General features: G+C 39.9%; 1 protein-coding gene across 16 annotated transcripts in view; it reads right to left on the bottom strand.

Annotated features, from left to right (window-relative positions):
- Positions 1-3,219: 3,219 nt before the first annotated feature.
- KIDINS220 (kinase D interacting substrate 220) overlaps positions 3,220-21,252 on the bottom strand; it is a 102,944-nt gene continuing 84,911 nt past the window's right edge. For 9 of the 16 annotated variants that reach the window (XM_033437485.2, XM_049695902.1, XM_049695903.1 and 6 more), the window contains 4 exons: positions 20,352-20,480; positions 18,309-18,407; positions 16,527-16,757; positions 10,989-14,049 (listed from right to left, as the gene is read on the bottom strand). In XM_033437485.2, coding sequence (XP_033293376.1) covers positions 12,787-14,049; positions 16,527-16,757; positions 18,309-18,407; positions 20,352-20,480 — 1,722 coding nt within the window. In that variant the 3' untranslated portion in view covers positions 10,989-12,786. Of the gene's footprint in view, positions 8,315-9,222; positions 9,281-10,988; positions 14,050-16,526; positions 16,758-18,308; positions 18,408-20,351; positions 20,481-21,252 lie in introns of those variants that run through there. The other 7 variants (XM_033437493.2, XM_033437496.2, XM_033437495.2 and 4 more) reach the window with 4 other exon arrangements.

Raw genomic sequence — 21,252 nt, 5'->3', positions numbered from 1 at the left:
CGTCAGCACACGTGTGTGACGAGCTGGATGGACTCTTGACCCCGGGGTTTGAACGTTCCACAGATGGCTGAGGGACAAAGCAACGGGCCTTTTATTTGTGACTTTGACATGTGCGCTTTTGGGGATATTGGGAATGTTGTAATTTTCCAGTGCAAACTTTGACACTTTGTTTCTGGGTCACAGAGAAAACACCACCTTTCATCACCAATTACTGTTTTCCTCAAATCCATGCTATTTTTGTCCAGTTTCCTTTGAAAGACCAGAACAAATGCTAAGCCTTTGATTTCTCCACTTGTCATTCGAATTCATGGTACAGATTTTAAAGTCTTACCTTGTGTTCAAGTTGTCTTTCAGAATACGTGACTGGCTCCCCGAAGTACTTCTTTCCCCAGCCCTTGTCACACTGCTGTAGTCACAGCTCTTGCCTTTTTCATGATCGTGTAAGTGACTGACGCTTACTTGGTTAATCATCAATATCTTCTATACATTGTTTAATTTTCAAGGCCACACTCTCACTTTTGATGTCATTTCATTCCAATCAAATCGCTCTTTATCTATTTAAATTTTACCTGAAAATTTGACTTCACATAATCTTTGATAGTCTTTGCTCCAAATAGTGGTAATTCCTTTTAAGCCAGTGCATAATAATACATTCTTCTATTTTTTTCAAGGCTGCTAGAACAAGATTAATTTAGACAATGTTGAGATTAATCCTGCTGCAAGTCAAAACAAGTTGCAACATGCTGGAAAGCACTCTGAGTCCCGTTTTTAATTTACAAATTAAGGGTGTTAAGACTTGAATCTTTTAAGGTCTCTTTGGAGAGCTCTATACTCCTGTATGTCGCTAAAGCTCGACTCTTGGGCTTCCATAAGTTATGCAATAACATTCTTAATCACTTATCGTTCATTAGATTTTTCTAAAATTCTTGAGATTCAATTATCTTTCAACTTATTGCAGCTCTTTCAGTAATAAATTCCGTTAACTTGTTAACCACCAAGTTCAAGTTTGACCTTTGGCCCAGTGCCTTGCGGTGGCTGCGTGCACAAAGCTACAAGTGGACGCTCCCTTGGGTTGCAATAAGCTTTAAAGGATACTCCAGATAAGTATACTTCAATAGAAGATATTGTGCCAAGAAGGTATAGCATGTGAGGAAGAAAAGAGCACGCGCCTGAGCACGGGAGGAAGTGAGCACAAACTCACAAAAATAAGGACCATCTGTGAAGTTAGTTTCCTGAAGATCCTTGTAGTATTCAGGAAAAACAAGGTAAACGGACAACTTTAGCTTAGAAATCAATTTGCACAGGAATAAATTGGGACCATACTTTGAAGGGCCTTGAATGTCCATCCAAGATTACTAGAATTGGATACTTTGAATGACGGGGGAGTCATCGCCACTAACGAGCCGGAGGTGAACTCTGCGTTTCAGAGGCTCCACTGGCATTCGTGGGCAGGAATGAAGAGGGGAGAGGGGAGAGGCAGGCGATGCTGGTGGCTAGATTCAAGGTGGAGGGGCCCTAAGGGAATGGTCTAGAGAGACACTACAGAGAGGAGCTAAGAGCCTGGTGACTGACGGGGCGAGGGGATGGGAGAGAGAGAGGAAGTGAAGATTGACTCAGTTTCTGAGCCTGAGTAACGGAGATAATTATGGCGCCAGTGACAAGGAGGCAACCACAGCGGGAGAGCTGGTCTGGGGGACAGCTTTGAGCTCTGTTTTAGGCAAGCTGTACGTGAGGCGACGGCCGACATCTGGGTGGGAACATTCAGCTGGCGCCGGAGGAGAGGGAGGTCGGAATCTAGGGCTTGCTGGGCACATGCACGTTCTCCCCGTCACACCCATCAGGGTGCCAGGGTCTCCATCACAGCTGTTTTCTCCTTGCATCATCCCAAAATAAAAGGTCCCGATTTTAGTCTGTTTCCAAATGACAATCTCTTGTGTTCACTCACTCCCGGCTCCTGATACCTTGGTTAAGATTTCACGATTGCTGCAGCAGTCCAGACATAGAGGTACCCCCGGGGAGGTTTAGAGATATGATAAACCAAAAGAGTCTTTTCTTTCTGCAGTTTTCTTCTGATGGCAGAAACACGTGTCTTTAAAAATAACTCAAATCCAGAAATTTGTAATAAAAACTCCAAACCCTTCCACATGTGCAACAGGAGACATGTAACGCTTATTCATACAAACCTTGCAATAAAAACTGGAAACAACCCAATATCCAATAAGGTAAATAGATACGTTATACATGTTTATATAACAGAATACTATTCTGCAGTGAAAAGTTAATGAATGGCAACTATGTACATCACCAGGGATAAACCTCACAGACAGCGTTTAATGAAAGAAGCAAGTCAAGGATAAACACCAACAGTATGATTTTATTGATACGAGCTCAAAACCAGGTAAAATTGTTCAAGGATACATACATACATAAGTGGCAAAAGCATAAAGGTAAGCAAGGAAATGATTATCACAAAGGCAAGAGAGTGGTATTTGAGGGGTACTTCCAGAAGAGACACACACGGGAGACTTCTAAGGTGAGGTCATGGGGTGGAGCCCCCAGGGATTAGTGTCCTGATAAAAGTCACGGGAGAGCTCACTTCCTCCCCTACCCCTGCTCTCTGCCACACCACGACACAAGGAGCGGTCAGCGGTCTGTAACTTGGAAGAGGGTTCTCACCAGAACCCGGCCGTGCTGGCATCCTGATCTTGGACTTCCAAACCCCAGAACAATGAGACATAAATTTCTGTTATTTATAAGCCTATGGTAAGTCTATGTTTGTTCGTTACAGAAGCCTGAGCTAAGACAAAGATAAAATGAAGCTAAAAGTGGGGTGAAAGCAAACCATCCTATGTAGCACCAAAATATTTGTAATGATACGACCACTTTATAATTTCCTCATCTGTAAACTTGAGGGGCTAGACTAAACGACCAGAAAGACTTCTCACTCTACGTGCTCATGTTCATCCCTTCAATATCACCTAAATGGCTGCAAACTGAGTTCACATACATCACTGGAGGGGCAAAAAGGCATAGCTGGGGATACACTAACTCAGTGTTAGACCTGGCTTCAAATTTCTGCTCTAACCCATAATGGCTGTGAGCCACTGGGCAAGGTTTTTCACGTCTCTCAGCTTTAGTTCCCCATTTGTAAGATAGGAAAAGTATCTGCTTCTCAATATTATTCCAAAGATTAGGGAGCTAGTGACTAATATATAACAGGTAGTGGGGAAGTAGTACCCATTATCAAGGGAGGAAGCCCTCTTTCCTCCATCACATACTTTTTTTTTTTTTTGCGGTACGTGGGCCTCTCACTGTTGTGGCCTCTCCCGTTGCAGAGCACAGTCTCCAGACACGAAGGCTCAGCAGTCACGGCTCACGGGCCCAGCCGCTCCGCGGCATGTGGGATCCTCCCTGACCGGGGCACGAACCCGTGTCCCCTGCATCGGCAGGCGGACTCTCAACCACTGTGCCACCAGGGAAGCTCCATCATGTACTTTTAATAGATGAAGAAACTAGAGCTGACAAGTACATGGCCATCGGATAGACAGCAGAGCCAGGCGGTCCATAACTCCAGCCTTGTGACTCACTTCTGTGTTCTTTCACCTGTGATGTATTGACCAACCGACCCACCATTTCAGTGATGGGTCAAATCAGCTATCTGGCAAGGTCACATTTAAATACACACATGCACGGGCACACGTGCACACACACACACACACACACACACCCCTTCCCCAGCACCAGTTTAAACACGCTGCAATGGTTATGTTTATACCAAATGGACAGAGCTCAGTTCAGGAGATCTGGTCAGTGAGGACAACAGAGCCAGACAGAGGGTTCGTTTCAAAATACACAAGGATTTAAATAAAAGCCCAGATGGCCTGCAGATCTGGACTCCTTTACTGCCTGGCACTGCGGCTGCAGGGTTCACAGGGAGAGGACGGAAGAAGGAGATAGAGCTTCCGTGGGAAAACCCAGGACACATTCTCAGAGCCTGAAGACTCAGATGTGTTTAATACTCTCCACTAACATTTTCTACAACAATGGAATATGGAAAACAGAAGCACCACAGACCCACGTAGGACAGAGTGATGGGTACTGGCAGAAATGAAGTGAGCACCGTGTTGGAAAAATTATCAGATTTGGAGTCAAAAAACTAGGGTTGGTGTCTTTGTTCTGTTTACTAGCTGAGTGACCTTGGGGATGAGAGGGAAAGAGGGCTCTCAAACTCCCAAATCTTCAGTTTTCTCAAAATTAAGATAATGACAATAATACCAATAGTTTAGGGAACGGCTACAAAAATCTAACGCATTGTTGTCATGTAAAAGTTAAACGTCTGTGTCTCAGTCTCCTTATCTATAAACTAGGGACAATGATAGCACTTACATTATAGGCTTGTTAGGATTTAATAAGTTAATCCATGTGAAGTGCTTATAACAGTGTCTGGCTCAAGTAAGCACGCAAATTATTAGGTAGATGATTATATTAAACTAAACTGTTACCTACCACCATCTCGATCCACTGTCTATCCACTGTTCCAGATATGTCTATTGGTTTCTTGCCTTTAGTGACTAGTTGTCATTATGAAAGACAGAGTTCCATTTTGCCTATTTTCTTTTCTTCTTAGGAGACAGTGACCAAAATCATTAAAAAAAAAAAACCTCTACTGCAATAATGATTTTTTAAATAGACATATATTACTTATCTATTAACATTATTAAGCATTAATACTATTTAATAATAGAATATAAAGAAAAATACATAGAGTGGTATTTACGATTGTAATCTAACACAGAATACTGACAATAGAATAGACATATAGAAGGGCAAGTGTTTGTATACGAAAGCCATATGACAATAAGACTGCAAGTAAAATGTATATATCCAACACTATGTGCAAACTTTAATGTAATGGTCTACTTCATGAATAATAATGGGATAAAGGATGTTAAACACAAAACGTAGATTTTTAACCAAAAATTGAACATCATTCCAAAATAACTAGTAGGAACAAAGATGTTTGATGTTTAAAAAAAATGATTTTTCCCTATAAGTACTGTTTACATGGATATAGATTTTTTTTAAAGACTTTTATCTTTCTTAAACCCCAAACCCTGGTTTAAAACAAGTAAAAGACAATGGTGATGGTACAGCGAACAAAGCTATAATTAAAGTGCATCTTGGAAAAAAATGTAAGAATTGACTTTAGCTAAAGTCCCCAGTTAGCTAAAGAACAATGAAGATAACTGTAACATAAAGAGAGGGCATTCTGGAACCCCACTGCCTGGGCTTGAATCCTGGCTCTGCCACTTAGTAGCTGTGTGACCATGGGAAATTACCTAATCTGTCTCTCAGTTTCTCATTCGTAAATTGAGGATAGTAGCAATTAAGTCATGACGCTGTTGTGAAGAGTAAATTAGTTAATAGATGTAGAGATCTTGGGAAAATGTCAGGCACATTATGTGTTCAATAAACGTAAACTTTTAAATTATAACAACTGCATAACGATACTTTAAATATCCCAAATGAATATAGAATAATAACTGATAAAAACAAATATTCAACACAAAATGTTGACTTTGGGGGGTCAGCTGAACATAAATCAGCACTAGTCCATTACTATTGCTAAAGATCACAACTCAACGTGACCACGGCATATATAATATTAAAGTAGCATCACGTTTCATCAATCCAAGCAAGACTCCATCAACTGCAGGATCTGTCGTTACTTTAGGAAACATTGAGGGGGAAATGCTGCCGTTGATGCTGTGGCTTATATTTCAGAAAAGTCAAAGTGTGAAAAAATGTGCACCTTGGAATTGATGCACCTTGGAATTGACCAGTCGGAAAAAAACTGGAAAGTGGTCAACAGCGTTAGATTGCAGACGCGTTTGTTTAAACAAAATGGTAGACATACAGTCTAATTTTCCCGTTGCCTTCTAAGGGTGGGAGCTGCATTTCCTGGACAGGAGTGGCCACTAACATAAGTTTAGCTTCTCTTCAACTACCAGTTCCTGCACTGGGGGCAGGAGCCTCCCAGGGACCACGTCCTGCCCCGGCTGCCAGGTACCAGGAGGAGGAACCGGGAGCCCCTGCGTTGCTCTAGGAGGCAGAAAGCTGAAAGAGTTGGTGGTGACGGAAGGTCTGTACTTACCACCAGATCCCAAGAGTCACCGATGCCTGGGTGGTCTGAGTCTTTGGATTACTAAAAGGGTTCTAGAGAAGTTGTGAAACTTTATTCTTTTCCCCATTCCCAACCTTGCTTAGTTCTTCCTGCAACCCACTCCATATTAGAAATTTGCAAAGTTTCTGGGGATGTAAGGAAAGAACTGGCTGATTGAAAACTACCTAACCCTAAAACCCTAAAATCCTCAAACTCTTCCAGGTTAGGTGTTATTTTAACAGACTTCCCTACCAGAACGAAAAGCAAAATTTTAAAGAGATGTCTTCAAAAAACACTGCTACTACAGCTGAAAACAAGATGCGTCGCAGTGTTGAGTCTGCCATGGATCATCCCTGTCAAGTACCTAAGTGGCCAGGTGCCTATGAACTTCAAAAATGTTTGCTCTTCCTCCAGGGCATGCAGTTCACCGAATTCCCCAGCCTCCCTTGCCCCTCAGCACGACCAGGGGACTTAGGAAGGCCGATGGGATGGGCAGACACCACTTCCCATGCATGGTCCTCCACCCTCTCTCCTCCCCTGCACATCGACAGAACACAGAAGATGGGGCAGAGGACTCTGAAGCCTTGGAGGCTGGTGGAGCCACAGAATGAAGGAATCTGGGTCCCTGAATCTTTGTGAACTGTTACAGGAACAAGAAACAAACTTCAAATGTGTTAAGTCAATGAGATTTTGAGGTTGTTGTTTAGCCTACCTTAATAAAGAAATTTTCAATGAACCCACGATGGCCCACTCGTGTATAAAAGTCAGTAGAGAATCCCAGTATAACACATGAATTCTAGTTCAAATTTATCAGAGTGGTCAACCTGAGATAAGGAATGAGAAACAGCAATGAGAGCTGGTCAGTGAAAATAATAACTAAAAAAAAAAAAGGTTGGAAAGCTGAGCTAGAGAAAGGGTAAACCTACATATCAGATTTGGGGGGATGGTCCTGATGTTAAATATCCTCACTATAATGATTTATCCCCATTTGGGCTCAGAGAAAACATGCTCACCATAGCTAAGTTATACCTAAAAATATTTCCAATATTCTTAAGTTAAATGTAGGATTGAACCATTTTAATTTGATTCTATAACTATATTAATTTATAAGATGGGCATCTCCACAAAGGACTAAACAAAGGGCTTAAAGCACACAGGCGGTTTTAAAATACATCCATGTAGAACAGATAGCCTAGCACTTTAAAGTGACAGCACTTAGCAAGATGGGCTGTGGATGTTCCTCCCTGAGAGTTTTTAACAAAGCATGGTGTCATGTCCTGAAAGATTCCCAGAGTCATAAGCTGAAAAGCTTATAGGGCCAGACAGGTAGCAGGTGGCTATAAAGTGATAGGGAAGGGCGGGGCCTGTAAGGAACTACAGACACACACACAGTGTGAAGGCATTCAGCATTTTTACAATGTGTGGGCAGACTCTCCTAGTTTAGGTATACCTTATTCACTCATCAAGTACTGACTGAATGTCCACTGGCTATCTGAAATCCAGGACTTGGCCTTTCTTGAGGTTTCTTTCCCATCCTAATGCTCTGAAGAATGTTTTATGGTAAAATGGATGAATACATGACAACCGATACAAAACTTAAGACACAAAAAGAGAGAAAAGAACCCAGGTAAAAGATAGAGGGAAAAAAACACAAAGAACTCAAAAAGCAAATAAATTCTTTAAAAATAAAGAGAGTTAAATTCGCATTAAGTATAACAATATACAGTCTACAAATTCTCAGAAACACAGATAAAAAGTGCAAGTGTCAGGAACTATGGTAATTTGAAAATAACAATCTAAATTTTTATTAGACATTTGACCAAGAAGATGCTATAAGATATGAAATGTCAGGTTATGTAGAGTTTATTTACATGCGTTTTGCTGTACATTTGGGCTTCTATCTAAACCTTTACAAAAGGAACACTTCATTAAAATGAATTCAAATTTTACAACTACTTGGAACAAAGAACACTGGCCGAGGTGACAAGTCTCTCTTCTTCAGTCGACTGGAGAGCAGGCTTACTGAGTGGCAGATAGAATCTTCATTACCCCCTTGTGTCTGGTGAGGAAGCCAGCAACTGGGAGAAGGTAACCGAATTGTGAGGAGGAATGGTCTATGGGCAGGGTACTAAGATCTAGAGCCCTTCTTGCCTTGAAAGGAAATGAGGTAAATAAGTATGAAATATATGTTAAAATTAGAAAATGATAGTGGGTAATCAAGACAATCTTAATTATTTCAAACAACTCCTTAATTTGAATAATATGAAGCATGTAGTTCTATACTCTTTTTTAAAGTAAAATTTCATTTATTCAAGTTCTAATAATTGTTTGATAGACTGTTTTGTGCTTTGTTAAATCCCGGCAAAAACTAAGGGCTCGTAATATGTATCACTGGTGTAAATAACCCTCCACAGGCACATTAAGCCCAGGAGATTAGGGACCTAAGCTACTCTTCGTACACAGATGACTGTTGGTTATCCTGTATCGGCATTGTCAGAATATTCTGTGGACTTTGAAACAGTCCCACTGCCTTTCTTGTACAGTATTGCTGTAATTCACACTTTTGGCCAATTTTGCTTGGTCCTCACTCCAGTTAGGTCAAATCACTGGCATTTTTATTGACTTTTAAGGAATCATCCTACTAACAGTCTGGAAATAATTGCTCTTCCTTCTGAACTGATCCTTTTATTCTTACAAATTCTTTGTTTTCTTAATGCCTCACTGTAACTGGAAACTCAGGATAGAGCTCACCACATAGCCAGCCAGGCCTATCCAAAGAGTCTTCTGCTCCAAGTGCTGGGAAGCCCCTTTAGGAAACCTCTCACCCACAGACCTGGGCACAGCAGACTTGGTGTTAACCAAGGCGGTGCTTTACCAGTGATTTTACTTAAAAAGCTTTGACCATGTAGGTGACAGTGGTTGATTTCTAGCAACTGTTTTAGATATTTCTTACTTAACTCTATTTCTTAAAGTGGTGAGAATGTAAATTCTCTAATTGGTGAGAACTGTTTCAACGGCGGCTTAAAACTAATTACTTTGAAAACTAATTTTTTACATACCTTAGCTTAAACTGGATCCCTCTGAAGATCTATCTATCTCAAGGGCAGCATTTTCTTCCTAGGCATGAAAGGTTTAAAATATGTAAGGTTTTAAATTCTCTTTCTAGTCAATCAGTCTCAACCAAGGATTCTCAACCTTTCTCAAGTGATGAGCCATTACATTAAAAGACCATCCAAGTGCAGGCTCTCAGTTACAGATCAATTTCTTTCCATTTTTCAATTCATCTGCATAATTATAGTCTATGCTCAGAATTCTGAGGTAGGGAAGGGTAAGGGGCACCACAACCTGGAAATTAAAAATGCAGTCATTCCAGACAGCCCACTCAGGCTGGTCCAGCCCCACCCCCACCCAAAGCAAAAAAGGCTCCCCGGCTGTTGGGCTGTTTCTTCCCTTCTGCCAAGTGTCAGCACGGTTCTAGAAGGGCAGGAGGCGAAGGAGCCTAGATGTTCAGTGTCAAGTGTTTGTCAAAGAAGTTGATTTCATTGCTCCTTCCCATTTACCTGCTTCTTCCCTCAATGTCACTCATTCGTAGAGAGCACAGTGCCCTCTGGTTCTCTTTTCCTGGTAGTTACGCTGATTTACTCAAGGGTTAACCAGGAATTCAGGGATTTTTAAGCTCTAAATAGGCTGAGAATTCCTGGTACAGCCAAAATCTATGTAGTTTTAAAACCTTTTAAATTTAGTATTTTAGCCAGAAGGATAAAGGATGTAATTTCATTCGAAAATATTTTCTAATGGTTAGTATTTGTAAGAAAAAAAATCCTGATTACAAGTATATTTCACTCAGAACTATAACATGCAAGTGATCCAAAGAGTCCTCAATTTAAGACGAAGAATTTTAGCAAGTAAGTTTCTAAAATTATTTGGCTAGGCAATTAAAATTATTCTGACTGCTATAGAAAACTCAAATAAATAAAAATAAAAGACAAAAACAAGTTTTCCTGTTAATATTGAAAACGTTGGTTATTATGAATTTTACATTTCTCCAAATTTGAGAGCTGATCCTTAAATGCTCAGCATCCTGAAAGTTATATCAGTTGAGAGAGAGCAACAGCTTGTTCTCTAGTCTCTCCTACTGAAAGGCTGTCCTCGTAGGTACCACTCCATACGTCCACAGTGAATGGATCTGGCCTACGTTATGGTACATGAACAGAACTATCGGCGGCTTAAAGTAAAGGCAAAACGGTCTATAAAACATGGCAAGACTCTGAGGCAGAAGCTAAGGGACGAGCAAATTTAGAGCACCAATTCTCTTTTCCGTCATTTGTCACCCAGCTTAAAGCAGAGTTTTGCATATGTGAGAGTTAGGCTGAGCTATGGATTATAAATAGATACAGATATACATGCACATAGACACACAGATTCAAAGGGATGATGGTGTGACTCAATAACCCATCTGGTTTGTCAATTTCTAAAACACTATGAAAAAGCAAACTTTTCCAGAATGTTCATACAACAACTAAATTGATACCCTCCCAGGATCTGGAAAACCTACTTCTTGTAGTTACACAAATGCACGGTACAGAGCTGTACCGTGGGCCCTAATGCTTCACAAAGGCACCATTCAGGCACTGAGCCACGCTGTCTCGGAAAGACTAGAGAGAGCAGCTCAGAACACTCCTGCAGCTGCACGACTGCTACATGCACCTGAACGTCTTTAATGAACTTTAGACCTCTGACAAAACAAACACACAAATTACTTTTTTATTTTTAATTGAATTGTGAATCATCATCACTATAGTGAATAAAAATTCATGACTCAGAATAGCATGCAACTTTTTTTATTGTTTTCTAAATCTATCTGTACACTTAATACTCTGGTATTAACTTTACAAACAGAATAAAGAATACACTACAGTGATATTAAGCTGCATCTACTCACCTGAAAAGGAACAAAGTATCGCCCCTGAAATAATTACTAATTACACAGTACTGCAGACTAATAAACACTGTAAGTACTAAAATGTTAACATTTCAACATACAATGTCAACAACATCCTGCCTTCTTTTTTAATTGGTTAAAACATTTGTTAAGGTCATGCAAAATAAACACTTTATGAAAATGTTAGATTACACTCAAACATCAAGGCAATGAAACCCAAAAGAGCAACTTTTTAATGCAACGACTGGTCAAGTAGATAAACTATTCAGCATATTAAAAATCCAGTAAGTGAAAAACATCAAAAATGTAAACGCTAAATTTAGGTAACTGCTCCTCTATGATCTCACCACCTACAATCTTATCTGTGACTGAAGATATACTACCAAAATTGTTCTACATAAGTAAGCTATGTTAAAATGACCAAAAAAATGTCAATACATGATGCCAGGGTAAATTTCTAGTCCACACAATAGTTAAATGTGATCATTCTCTTAACTCTGCTAACAGTAAATGAAAAGTCACACCCAGATTTATCTTCTTTTTACTCCTGCTTTGTTACATGTTTTTAAACTTTTGTCTACAAGTATTTCTTATGAACCTCCCCCAGAATTAACATGCCGATTTAGGAACAGGTGAAGCAGATAAACCTTGCCCTGGTATAGAAGGCAGTGATTTCGGTTTCCCTAACTAAATATTTCCTTGTCACTTGTCAACTGTCACTGACCCTTCTGCTATAGTTATGTCCTCAGTCTCCCATTCCATGAAGATTTTTAGTGCCTATTATTATCCATGTCTCCCTGATTCTCCCAGAGAAAGAATTCATTTTTTTCCTCTCATCGCTCGGCTCACTAAGGAAAGCTGAGCACACAATTTAAAGGAGCTACAGAGTAGACCAGGGCGGGTTCTCGGGCAGGTGGATGGTGCTTGAAGCCATGTCTGGGATCTGGAGAGAAGAGCATCCAGGTCATAGGAAGGTGATCGGCCCCTCTCCATGGGCCACTCTCCTAGCAGCTCACAATGACCCAGTTACTGGGGCTCTACTTTGGGCACTGTTGACTCACATTCTTACCAATTTTTAAAGCCCTCTTTATATTTTCTACTTAAAATTTAAAAACTCTTTGATAAGCAATTTGTCTATTATACAGAACACCGGTTTGCAACTTACAGAGCATTAACCTTTAGTCTCTAGGCTATTCCATAAGCTGTAAGTTCTTATGTTTCACCCCTTAAGAGCAAAATGTGCTTCTGGTTCATTTAACATCATGTCTTCCCTCAAATATTTAATGAATGAATGTTCTACGAAAGGGGTCTCTAGCTTTTAATTTCTGTTGGCGAATTAAGCCCTTTATATTTAATAAACTACTTCTGACCTATCTTTATACTCATCTTGTCTTGCAGTTATATGCCAACGAAAGGTGCAATAACAATATTGGGTTTTTAAGCTGCTAAGTACAAAGACAATGGGGGCTGACAGATGGACCAGGCTATCTTATACTTCCCTCTGTTGTACAGTGTACGTCTCTTTTGCCAAAGACCTTCTCATCCGTTAATTATTTGTGAGTGAAATGTACAGGTGGTGTGCGTGGATGGATTCACCATAAAACTCAGGTCAGTCTTGTCACAGGGATTATAGTAACACTATTCTGCTTTTGCTTGTTTTTCTTAAAGTTGCTTGTTTTTCTTAAAGAATGCTTTCTCTTTCTTCTCCAAAGCCTGTACTATCAGAAGAGGCTACTGCGTGCAGCTCTGAAGAATCTTTCGAGAGCCTCATATAACTTGAACGCTGGCTTCTCTTATGCGTCATGCTTTTTAGATTTTCATTCTGAATGGCAGTTGAGTGGGAACTGGAACCAGACCTCAAGATGACTTGGGGCGTCTCCCTAAGCCCCTCCATCTCATCAGAATTCTGGTTGGCTCTGTTGGCTGGAGCACTGTTGTTGTTCAGAGTCACAGTGCTGGGTGTGCGATTCAGATTGTAGGCTTTGTGGCACGCTGGCCAGTTTTCTTCAGGGCTGCTGGCTATCAAGCTGCATTCGGAAGGGCTTTTCTTGTCTTCTGAACAAATGGACATCCGAGCTACAAGTGGGTCTTGCAGGCCACTCAAGCTATGTGGTATTCCCCGTTTTCCACTGTGGCTGTCATCTTCGAGCTGTATGAGATTTGCCTTTTCAAGCTGGGAGTCATCAGCTGCTTCATTGTGAAGGGAGTGATTGGGAGAGCTCTCGTTGGATCTCACTCCCGAATCAGATGAGTCCTTTTTGTCAAGGAGGGCGTCTGATAAATACTCTTTTGCCTTAATGAAGGTTCTAATAGGCTCCGCACTGTGTTCTGGAGACTTCAACACTCTCTCTACTTTCCCTTCAGCTTTTTTGTCTCTGTCATCTTTGAGCAGTGGAGTATTGTCTGATTCTTCTGTCCCAGACTCATCTTCATCACTTGGAAGTTTCTGATAGCGCAGCCCACCTCCCTTCAGCTTCAAATCTGTCTGGAAGAGACCTGACCTTTCTGAGGACTTCTTGCTTGGGAGAAGCTTGCTGCCTGACTGATCAGACTTTTCATCCTCTTCAGTGATAGGATCCAGGGGTGAGGCATCGTTAGTGGAAACTCCTGATGAGGAATAATCTATAACATCTCCCCTCTTCATTAAAAATGACTTCCTTCCATCATCTGGCTTTGGTTCACTATCCCTCCCTTTCTCTGGTTCTAGATTAGAGTGAATGGAGCCCCCGGATGAACTCTGACCCATATAATATGTGCTGTGTGGAGAAGACCTGCCGCTCATTGTTGTGGAACCCGTGCCCCCTTCTAACTGAGACATCTGGGCAATATATTCTCTATAGGCATCTCTATACTCAGCCTGCACCTTATCAGTAAGCTTTGAAATTTCAATACTGGAATCCTGGGAAGTGAGACTCGATAGACTTGGGGTTCTGCGAGTTTGTGACTGTGAAGACAAAAAAATAATAATAATTTAAGAATTCAAATAAACCCAAAAAAAGGCACAATAAACATCAGCTTAGGAAATTTTATATATATATATATATATATATATATATATATAAATAAATAAATAAATATATATATATATATATATATATATATATATATGGACAATAAGAGTTTTTAAAGTCCTTAAAATACCAAATTCTTTTAGAAGAATTCTGCATAACACAGTTTAACAAAAGCTGTGAACTTATGAATAATTTTACTGTTATTAGAAAGCTTTACACAAATTTTAATAAAATTAGTTTATTGTTAATATTTAAAAGTATAATTTAAGGTTATATTAACAAATAACCTTAGGACTTGTTTTTATCATTTCAAACTTTTAAATTTATTTACGGCAAAAGTCACCTTCATTGATAAAATATAAAAGTTCCCCTTAGAAAAGAGAAAGAAGATGAGAGCTAAGATATATCTCAAAAACAAAATACTCAAGTCTTTAAATGTATGTTAAATAGAACCTTTCTCAACTTGCACGACATGAAGTTTCTGTCAAATTCCAATTCAGTGGAAAAAAAATGTACTCAAAATGCAAAAAAAAAGAGAAAAAAACAGATTTTAAAAGGAAAAGTATAAAGTGCAATGGAAAAGACAAATACAGGATCCAAATGAACAAAAATGGAAGCCTTGAGGCCAACATTCAGGTCCAAGTAAACAGAAATAAAATATTTTTAAAAGTTTGATTTCCAATGTGAAGTTTTAGGACGAGAACTGCTTCAGACCCCAGAAAAGGTTAATAACATGAGGAATAAAAAGTAAAGATTAGGAAAAAGAGGAAGGAAATGGAAGAAAAAGAATCAAGGAAGTTTAAGAAAGGGCAAGAGCAAAGGTTGAAACAAAGCAGAAATAAGGCAGAGTCTTCCTGCCACTGGGAGAAAATGACCCAGCTCCCTGAGAAGGTTCCCTGAGACCCAGTTCAGGACAGTGCCGCCCTCACTCTCAAATGCAGTATGTGGACCCCTTCTCAGGGGATCCACGAGGTCTAAACTATTTTCCTAGGAATATGAAGATGACCTTTGCCTTTCCACTCTCATTCTCACAATAGTGTACAGTGGAGTCTCCAGAGGTTGGTTCATGTGTGACCTCCCAGGAGATTGAACACAGAAGCAGATATAGGAATCTAGCTGTCTTCTACAAAGGCAGGCATTAAAGAGATTTGTAACACAGTATCATTTTCAGTAAATATGTTTTGTTTTGGAAAATAGTCATTTTTCATAAAAATGTTATTTATGTTAACATATAATTGGTTTAAGTTTCTCAGTTTTTATTTCTAATATAGTAAATACTGACAGATAAAACTTACATAAACGAAGGCTCTTTGGGGGTCTTCAATAATTTTTAAGAGTGTAAAAGGATTCTGAGATTTAAAAAAAGTTTGAGAACTGCTGCATTGATAGGAAGGCTGTGAGACTTTCCAGGTCACAGTGGTAAATACCAAGTATGGAAAAGCAGAGGATGAGGATTTCTTAAGAAATGTTGAAAGGAATTCCAGGGAAAAGAAAGGAATTACTGTTGTTGAAACAGGGAGATAAAAGGGTCAAGTGCGGACTTATCATAAAATAAGGAAATTTTTATCTTAGTTAACACCCAATAAAATGGCTTCTCAACTTAAAGAAATAAGATTGATAGTACGTAGAAAAAGATAATAACAACCAAAACATATTTTTACTACCAAATCAAACACAACACCCTTAAAAATGGTAGACCTAACAGGTACTCCTTTCTCTAAATACGGCTCCCTTTCAGTAGAGAGTTCTTGGTGGCTACTTACTACTTTTCCTCCCTTGCCTGTCTTCTCTATGCTCTGTACCCTGCTCTAGGTCTTTTCCTAGTTTATTTTTCTTCTCGTCCAGCCCTTACTCCTTCTCACGTTCTCTCACTTTTGTTTTTATTCCTGATCCTCGCCTCTCCTCCCTCTTCTAAGAACATCCAAAGAAAGAACTCAGCCGTATCTAACACCAGATAATAAAAAGAAAACGAATATCCACGAACAGTGTGCAACATACATACTGAAAAACCAGGTTATGGTGCTCAAAGGGATAACATGGCAGGTTATCCAATAAAGATGTGTTTTAGCCAATGATTACTGAATTTAACAAGGAAACAGCAAGTGAAAGATGAACTCAGCTAACCACCTAAGTAGGCCAGTTCCTGTTCACCCTCGATGCCATGACTCTATTTTATTATGTTCTCAATTCTTATCAATTTCTGAAATCATGTTATTTTCTTTTTGTTCTACTGACTGTCCTCTCCAGAAAAACACAGCTCCTGGAGAGTAAGGACTCCTCCCTCCATCCTCTTCAGTCAGGGACTCATTAAAGATTTTCTGAATGACTATATAAATGCACCGACATAATCTCGGAGAATTAACCACCACCCTCTTCTTCAGTAATATGAAAAATGGCATTTAATAAATACCTGCCAACTTAGGTTACTGTGACGTGGAGCCCCTTCATCCAGGCCGAGTGTGTTCAGCTCTTCAAAGCTGAAGTTCAGTGTGTAGGGAGTCTGACTGGAGAGCTCGGTGTGAGGCAACTCGTGTGACGAGCGGTGCGCAGATTCACCGCGAGGAACTGAGCTGCTGTTCTCACTCAGTAAACGTGGGTCCTCAGGGACCACCTGGTTTTCTGCATTTCTCATTTCTAGTACCTTGAGAGAGAGAGGAAAAAAAAAGTCATCAGTATCCGCACTGACACATCACATTCTAGAAGCTTTAGAAATTATCTTAAAAATTAAACATAAAGTTACTCTAATGGAAATGAGAAAGCATACTTTCTGTAAGTGAATTTCAAATACATTTGTTCTTATCTGCTTATCTTTCTACATTAATAATACAACTGACCCTTGAACAACACAGGTTTGAACTGTGCAGGTCTGCTTACACGCAGATATTTTTCACTAGTGAAGACGGCAATATTTTCTACATAGTCCAGGGTAGGTTGAATCCGCAGATGCGGAGGAAACTTGGATACGGAGGTTGACTCTGTTGTCAGTGGATTAATCTCCGAGTTGTTCAAGGATCATCTATACTAAAAGAAGTACAGTCGCCCCTCAGAATCTAGTGGTTTTGCACCTGCAGATTCAACCAATCACAGATTGAAAATATTCGGAAAACAATTCCAGAAAGTTCCAAAAATCAACACGAATTTGCCACACACTGGCAACTATTTACACAGCATTTACATTGTATGAGGCATCATAAGTAATCTAGAGGTGATTTAAAGTATACAGGAGGATGTGTGTAGTATGCAAATATTACTATGCCATTTTATATACGGGACTTAAGCAGCTGAAGATTTTGGTATCCACCGGAGTCCTGGAACCACCCACCCACAGATACTGACAGATAACTGTAATGACAACAACCATCACATATACACTATACTCTAATTTGACCACTGTGTTACTACTTTAATTTAAAATTTAACTTAAGAACAAAACAAAATGCAACTGGAGTGTGTCAAAGAGAACCACAGCTGGACAGTAGCTAAAGCAGTAAAAACAGATTTTAACCAGGAACTATCGCAACGGGGAAAAACGGACCTCAGGATAGAACTGGGCTCAATTCCAAAAGCAGCGCGGACACGTGGGCATTTACAGCCCAGGAACGAGGCGGGGGTGAGTGGATGGAAAGTTGCTAAGAGGAAGCATCAGGGGTAAGGGGGGGTGGGATTCTGGTTGAACTGACCTGACAGGATACCTTCTGGAGGCAGGCCTGGGGTCTAGGACCTCACGGGGAGCAGAGGAGGGGTGCAGGATGAGGAATGTAATCGGATAGCGATAGCGAAGGTGATCAGACACTGAGGGTGAGGTTCTTTCTCAACTGACTTAACAGGATGCTTCCTACAACGGGGCAATGCAGGCGCAACGAGGACAGACACCAAGGTCGAGGCCTAGAGGCTTCGGGAAGCCTGACTGAGTGAGGTCAAGGAGAGTGTCCTGGTCAATGAAAGCATGGAGAATTGGCAGGTGGCCTCTCTCCCAGATTTCCAAGTGAAATGCCCAAAAGGCAAATGGTGCTAAGTGCTGCTGTGTATATTCTACATAACAGGATATACCAGAGCTGTACACATAAGTGTAAAATGTAATTTTTACATGTTTTTTTAAAAATATAGGAAAATATCAGTTTAGACCAGTACTTACTGGCACTTGTTTTATAAAATGTTGTAAATAATTCTACAAATATTAAAAATATCTTACTGTGCTCCTAAAAAGATGCCAGTCTCCAAAATTCATATTCATTTCCTTCTTCAGTTCATCGATGTTACACTGAGCTAACACACGGCCATTTATGTTTGCCTGAATAGAAACAAACACAAAGATAAACAAAATGTGAGAGATTCTGAACTTCTAGTGATTAAAAAGCACATTTATATTAGAAACTAGAAAATACTGACCTAAAGAAGGTTACCACCCCATGTAATAATTAATAAACAAGCAGAATCTGAATAACACAAGCCACTCCATACTCTTCCAAGGGTCTTAGGCGCTCGAGTAAAATAAATCATTCTTCAGGGACCAACCCAAGAGCTCACCCTCCAACTATTTCCAAAACTACCTATTCTGCCATAAGCAATACCAAAACTGTTAGCTTTTTCCCTCTAATCATAAAACATGAACACGAAGGCAAGCTGCTGGGAGGGGACAAAGACATCTGTCAGCATGTTGGTCACTGATGAACTTCTAAATGAAGTGAAGCGCTGACAAACTTGTTTATCAACTTTACGAGATAACTTCAGCCACCAAGAATGTCCACCAACAAACTTCCCAGTCTATTAAATTCACAGAAAATGATCTTGTCACTATTGGGGCTCCGTAATTCCAGTCCCTTCCAAGTAAGAAATGATAGAATTTTCTTTATTAATAACAGGTAGCTTACTTATTTCACAAAATACAAAACCTGACTTTATTAACTGTGGTAAAATTATGGAATACCTGGGTTTAAAACCAAAAGAATGCTCAGTTTCCAAGTTAATTCTGAAGAAAAGAATGTGCAGAGCAAGCCTACGGCAGAGGTCCTGCTGTAGAAATGCAAGGAGCTTAGCAGCACTTAAGAAACCAGTTGCTACGATGGGCTTCAAACAGCCAAGGCCTGAGAGTAAAGAGCTGAGTGGGCAGAGAACCGCTGTCCTGAGGGAAACAAAATCCCCACAAAGGGCTCACGTGGAGACCTCCCTCTTCCCTGACGCTCACCAAGCTGCCGTGAGGAGAGTCAGATTTGTACCTTGGAAAGGCAGTGCTTGACACTTTCGCAAATGGGGATGAACACTAAACAGATCTATGAGAAAACTAACGTTATCCGAACCTTTCTGACCAAACATAGTTTAAGATTAGTGAAATGGTATATGTGCTCATAATTCTTTTAAAACCTTTTTAGATGCCAGGCTTTAAAGTATGTAAATATTACAGGCTTGTTGTTCATGTTCTCCTTCACTGTATCTCTGATAGAAAAAGTATAACTTAGCGGAAGTATCTATTAAAACGGGGACTGGGTTAGCCTTGTAGATGGGAAGCCTCCTCAAAATCCCAGACTCGTGGTAGTTACCGGAATTGCAAGAAAAGATCTCGGAAGAAATAAACTTCCTCAAATGCATTAGCCTTGCAAACCCAAACCTCTGAGGTATTTTCAAACGGGACATGATCAGAAGTCCTCTAAGACATGAAAGTGAGAATCTGAGGAAAATGAAGTGAGTATGGTTTACTTGGATACTTATTAAGTCACAAATAAATATTATAATTAAAGAAAATGTAACATAAAAGAAAAGGCCTTCAAATGTTCTATGTTGCATATTGGAAATATAAGTTATTGTTAATCTTAATGTGAAATCCTTTAGAACTTTGTACTTCTCATCAAAGCATTTTTGACTTATATTAGATTTTTTTTTTTTTTTGGCCATGCCGCGTGGCTTGTGGGACATTAGTTCCCTGACCAGGGATGGAACCCAGGCAGTGAAAGCACCACGGCCTAACCACTGGACCGCCAGGGAACTCCCCCTTATATTAGATCATTTTACAGGAATGTTGTAATACAACACTTTATTTTCTTTTATCCATTTCTAAACTAAGGGATAAAGGGGCAATTTTAGGATACAAATAGTAAGAAACCTGTTTCCACCTAGAGCTTTCCCATTTCAACAGAGAACTCGTCTTTGAGAAGCTAAATACAAAGTGCTCGCCATGCACAGAGCCCGCCACTGGCGCCCTCGGCCCTGTCTCGAGTCAGCGGGGAAACATGCTGGTCACCTTCTTGATGGTCGCACAATACTGAGGCAGCATGCTCTGGTCCAGCCCTTCTATTTGTTTCAGTTTCTCACAAACCGCATCCACATTCATTGAATTCAGTGATATTGTTCCTGAGGCTGGGCCTGATCCCTAGATAAGTCGTGGAAAAATACATGTATGAATAGCATTTAATGTCAGATATACGCAGTCATGTGACAGAGAAACTTGTGAAGTTACACTGTAAGTACTCTGATTAACAATACATTTTCAAACTAAAGTAAAGACAGCGAATGTGTGCAGTATGGGGAAATGCCATTAGGGAACAGATTTAGCTACTGTTATACCTTAAGAAGTATCTTTTATTATAGCAGATACAGCCTGATCAAAACCACTCTTCTAAGAAGACAGAACATTCCACGAGCCAAGCCAAGGCCAACGGCAAGAGAGCCTAACTTCAAACCTCAAGAGAGAAGGGTGTAGCCCTTAATAACAGAAGACAGGGGGTTAAAAAAAGAAAAGGAATGGGGGGAATTACTGATGCCTATATTACAAAATACAAAAAGTAAATCTATGAAATAATTTTAAAAGTGCCTATACTTTTTGAATGTCTTTACAGACTACCTTAACAGTCTACGACTATTAACTATCTGAAGTTTTCAGATCGTGACCATATTTTATACCCAAGGGGTCTAAAACTTCCCCTTAAGAATCTATACAATAATCATGTAAATATGAAACAACAGCATTACTTCTTAACACATGTGGAAGTAAATATGATCCATTAAAATTTGGTCTCATTTAAAAGAAAAGTCAAAATAATAAATCTAGTATTTACTTAGAAGAAAAACCTTTTCTGAATATGGTGACATACTGAAGAAGTATTTGCCTGTGGCCAACTGTACATGAAGCTCCTCGATTACAG

The sequence above is a fragment of the Orcinus orca genome, chromosome 13, assembly GCF_937001465.1.
Source record: "Orcinus orca chromosome 13, mOrcOrc1.1, whole genome shotgun sequence".
Lineage (NCBI taxonomy): Eukaryota > Metazoa > Chordata > Mammalia > Artiodactyla > Delphinidae > Orcinus > Orcinus orca.
This window is presented reverse-complemented; position numbering and strand designations above follow the sequence as displayed.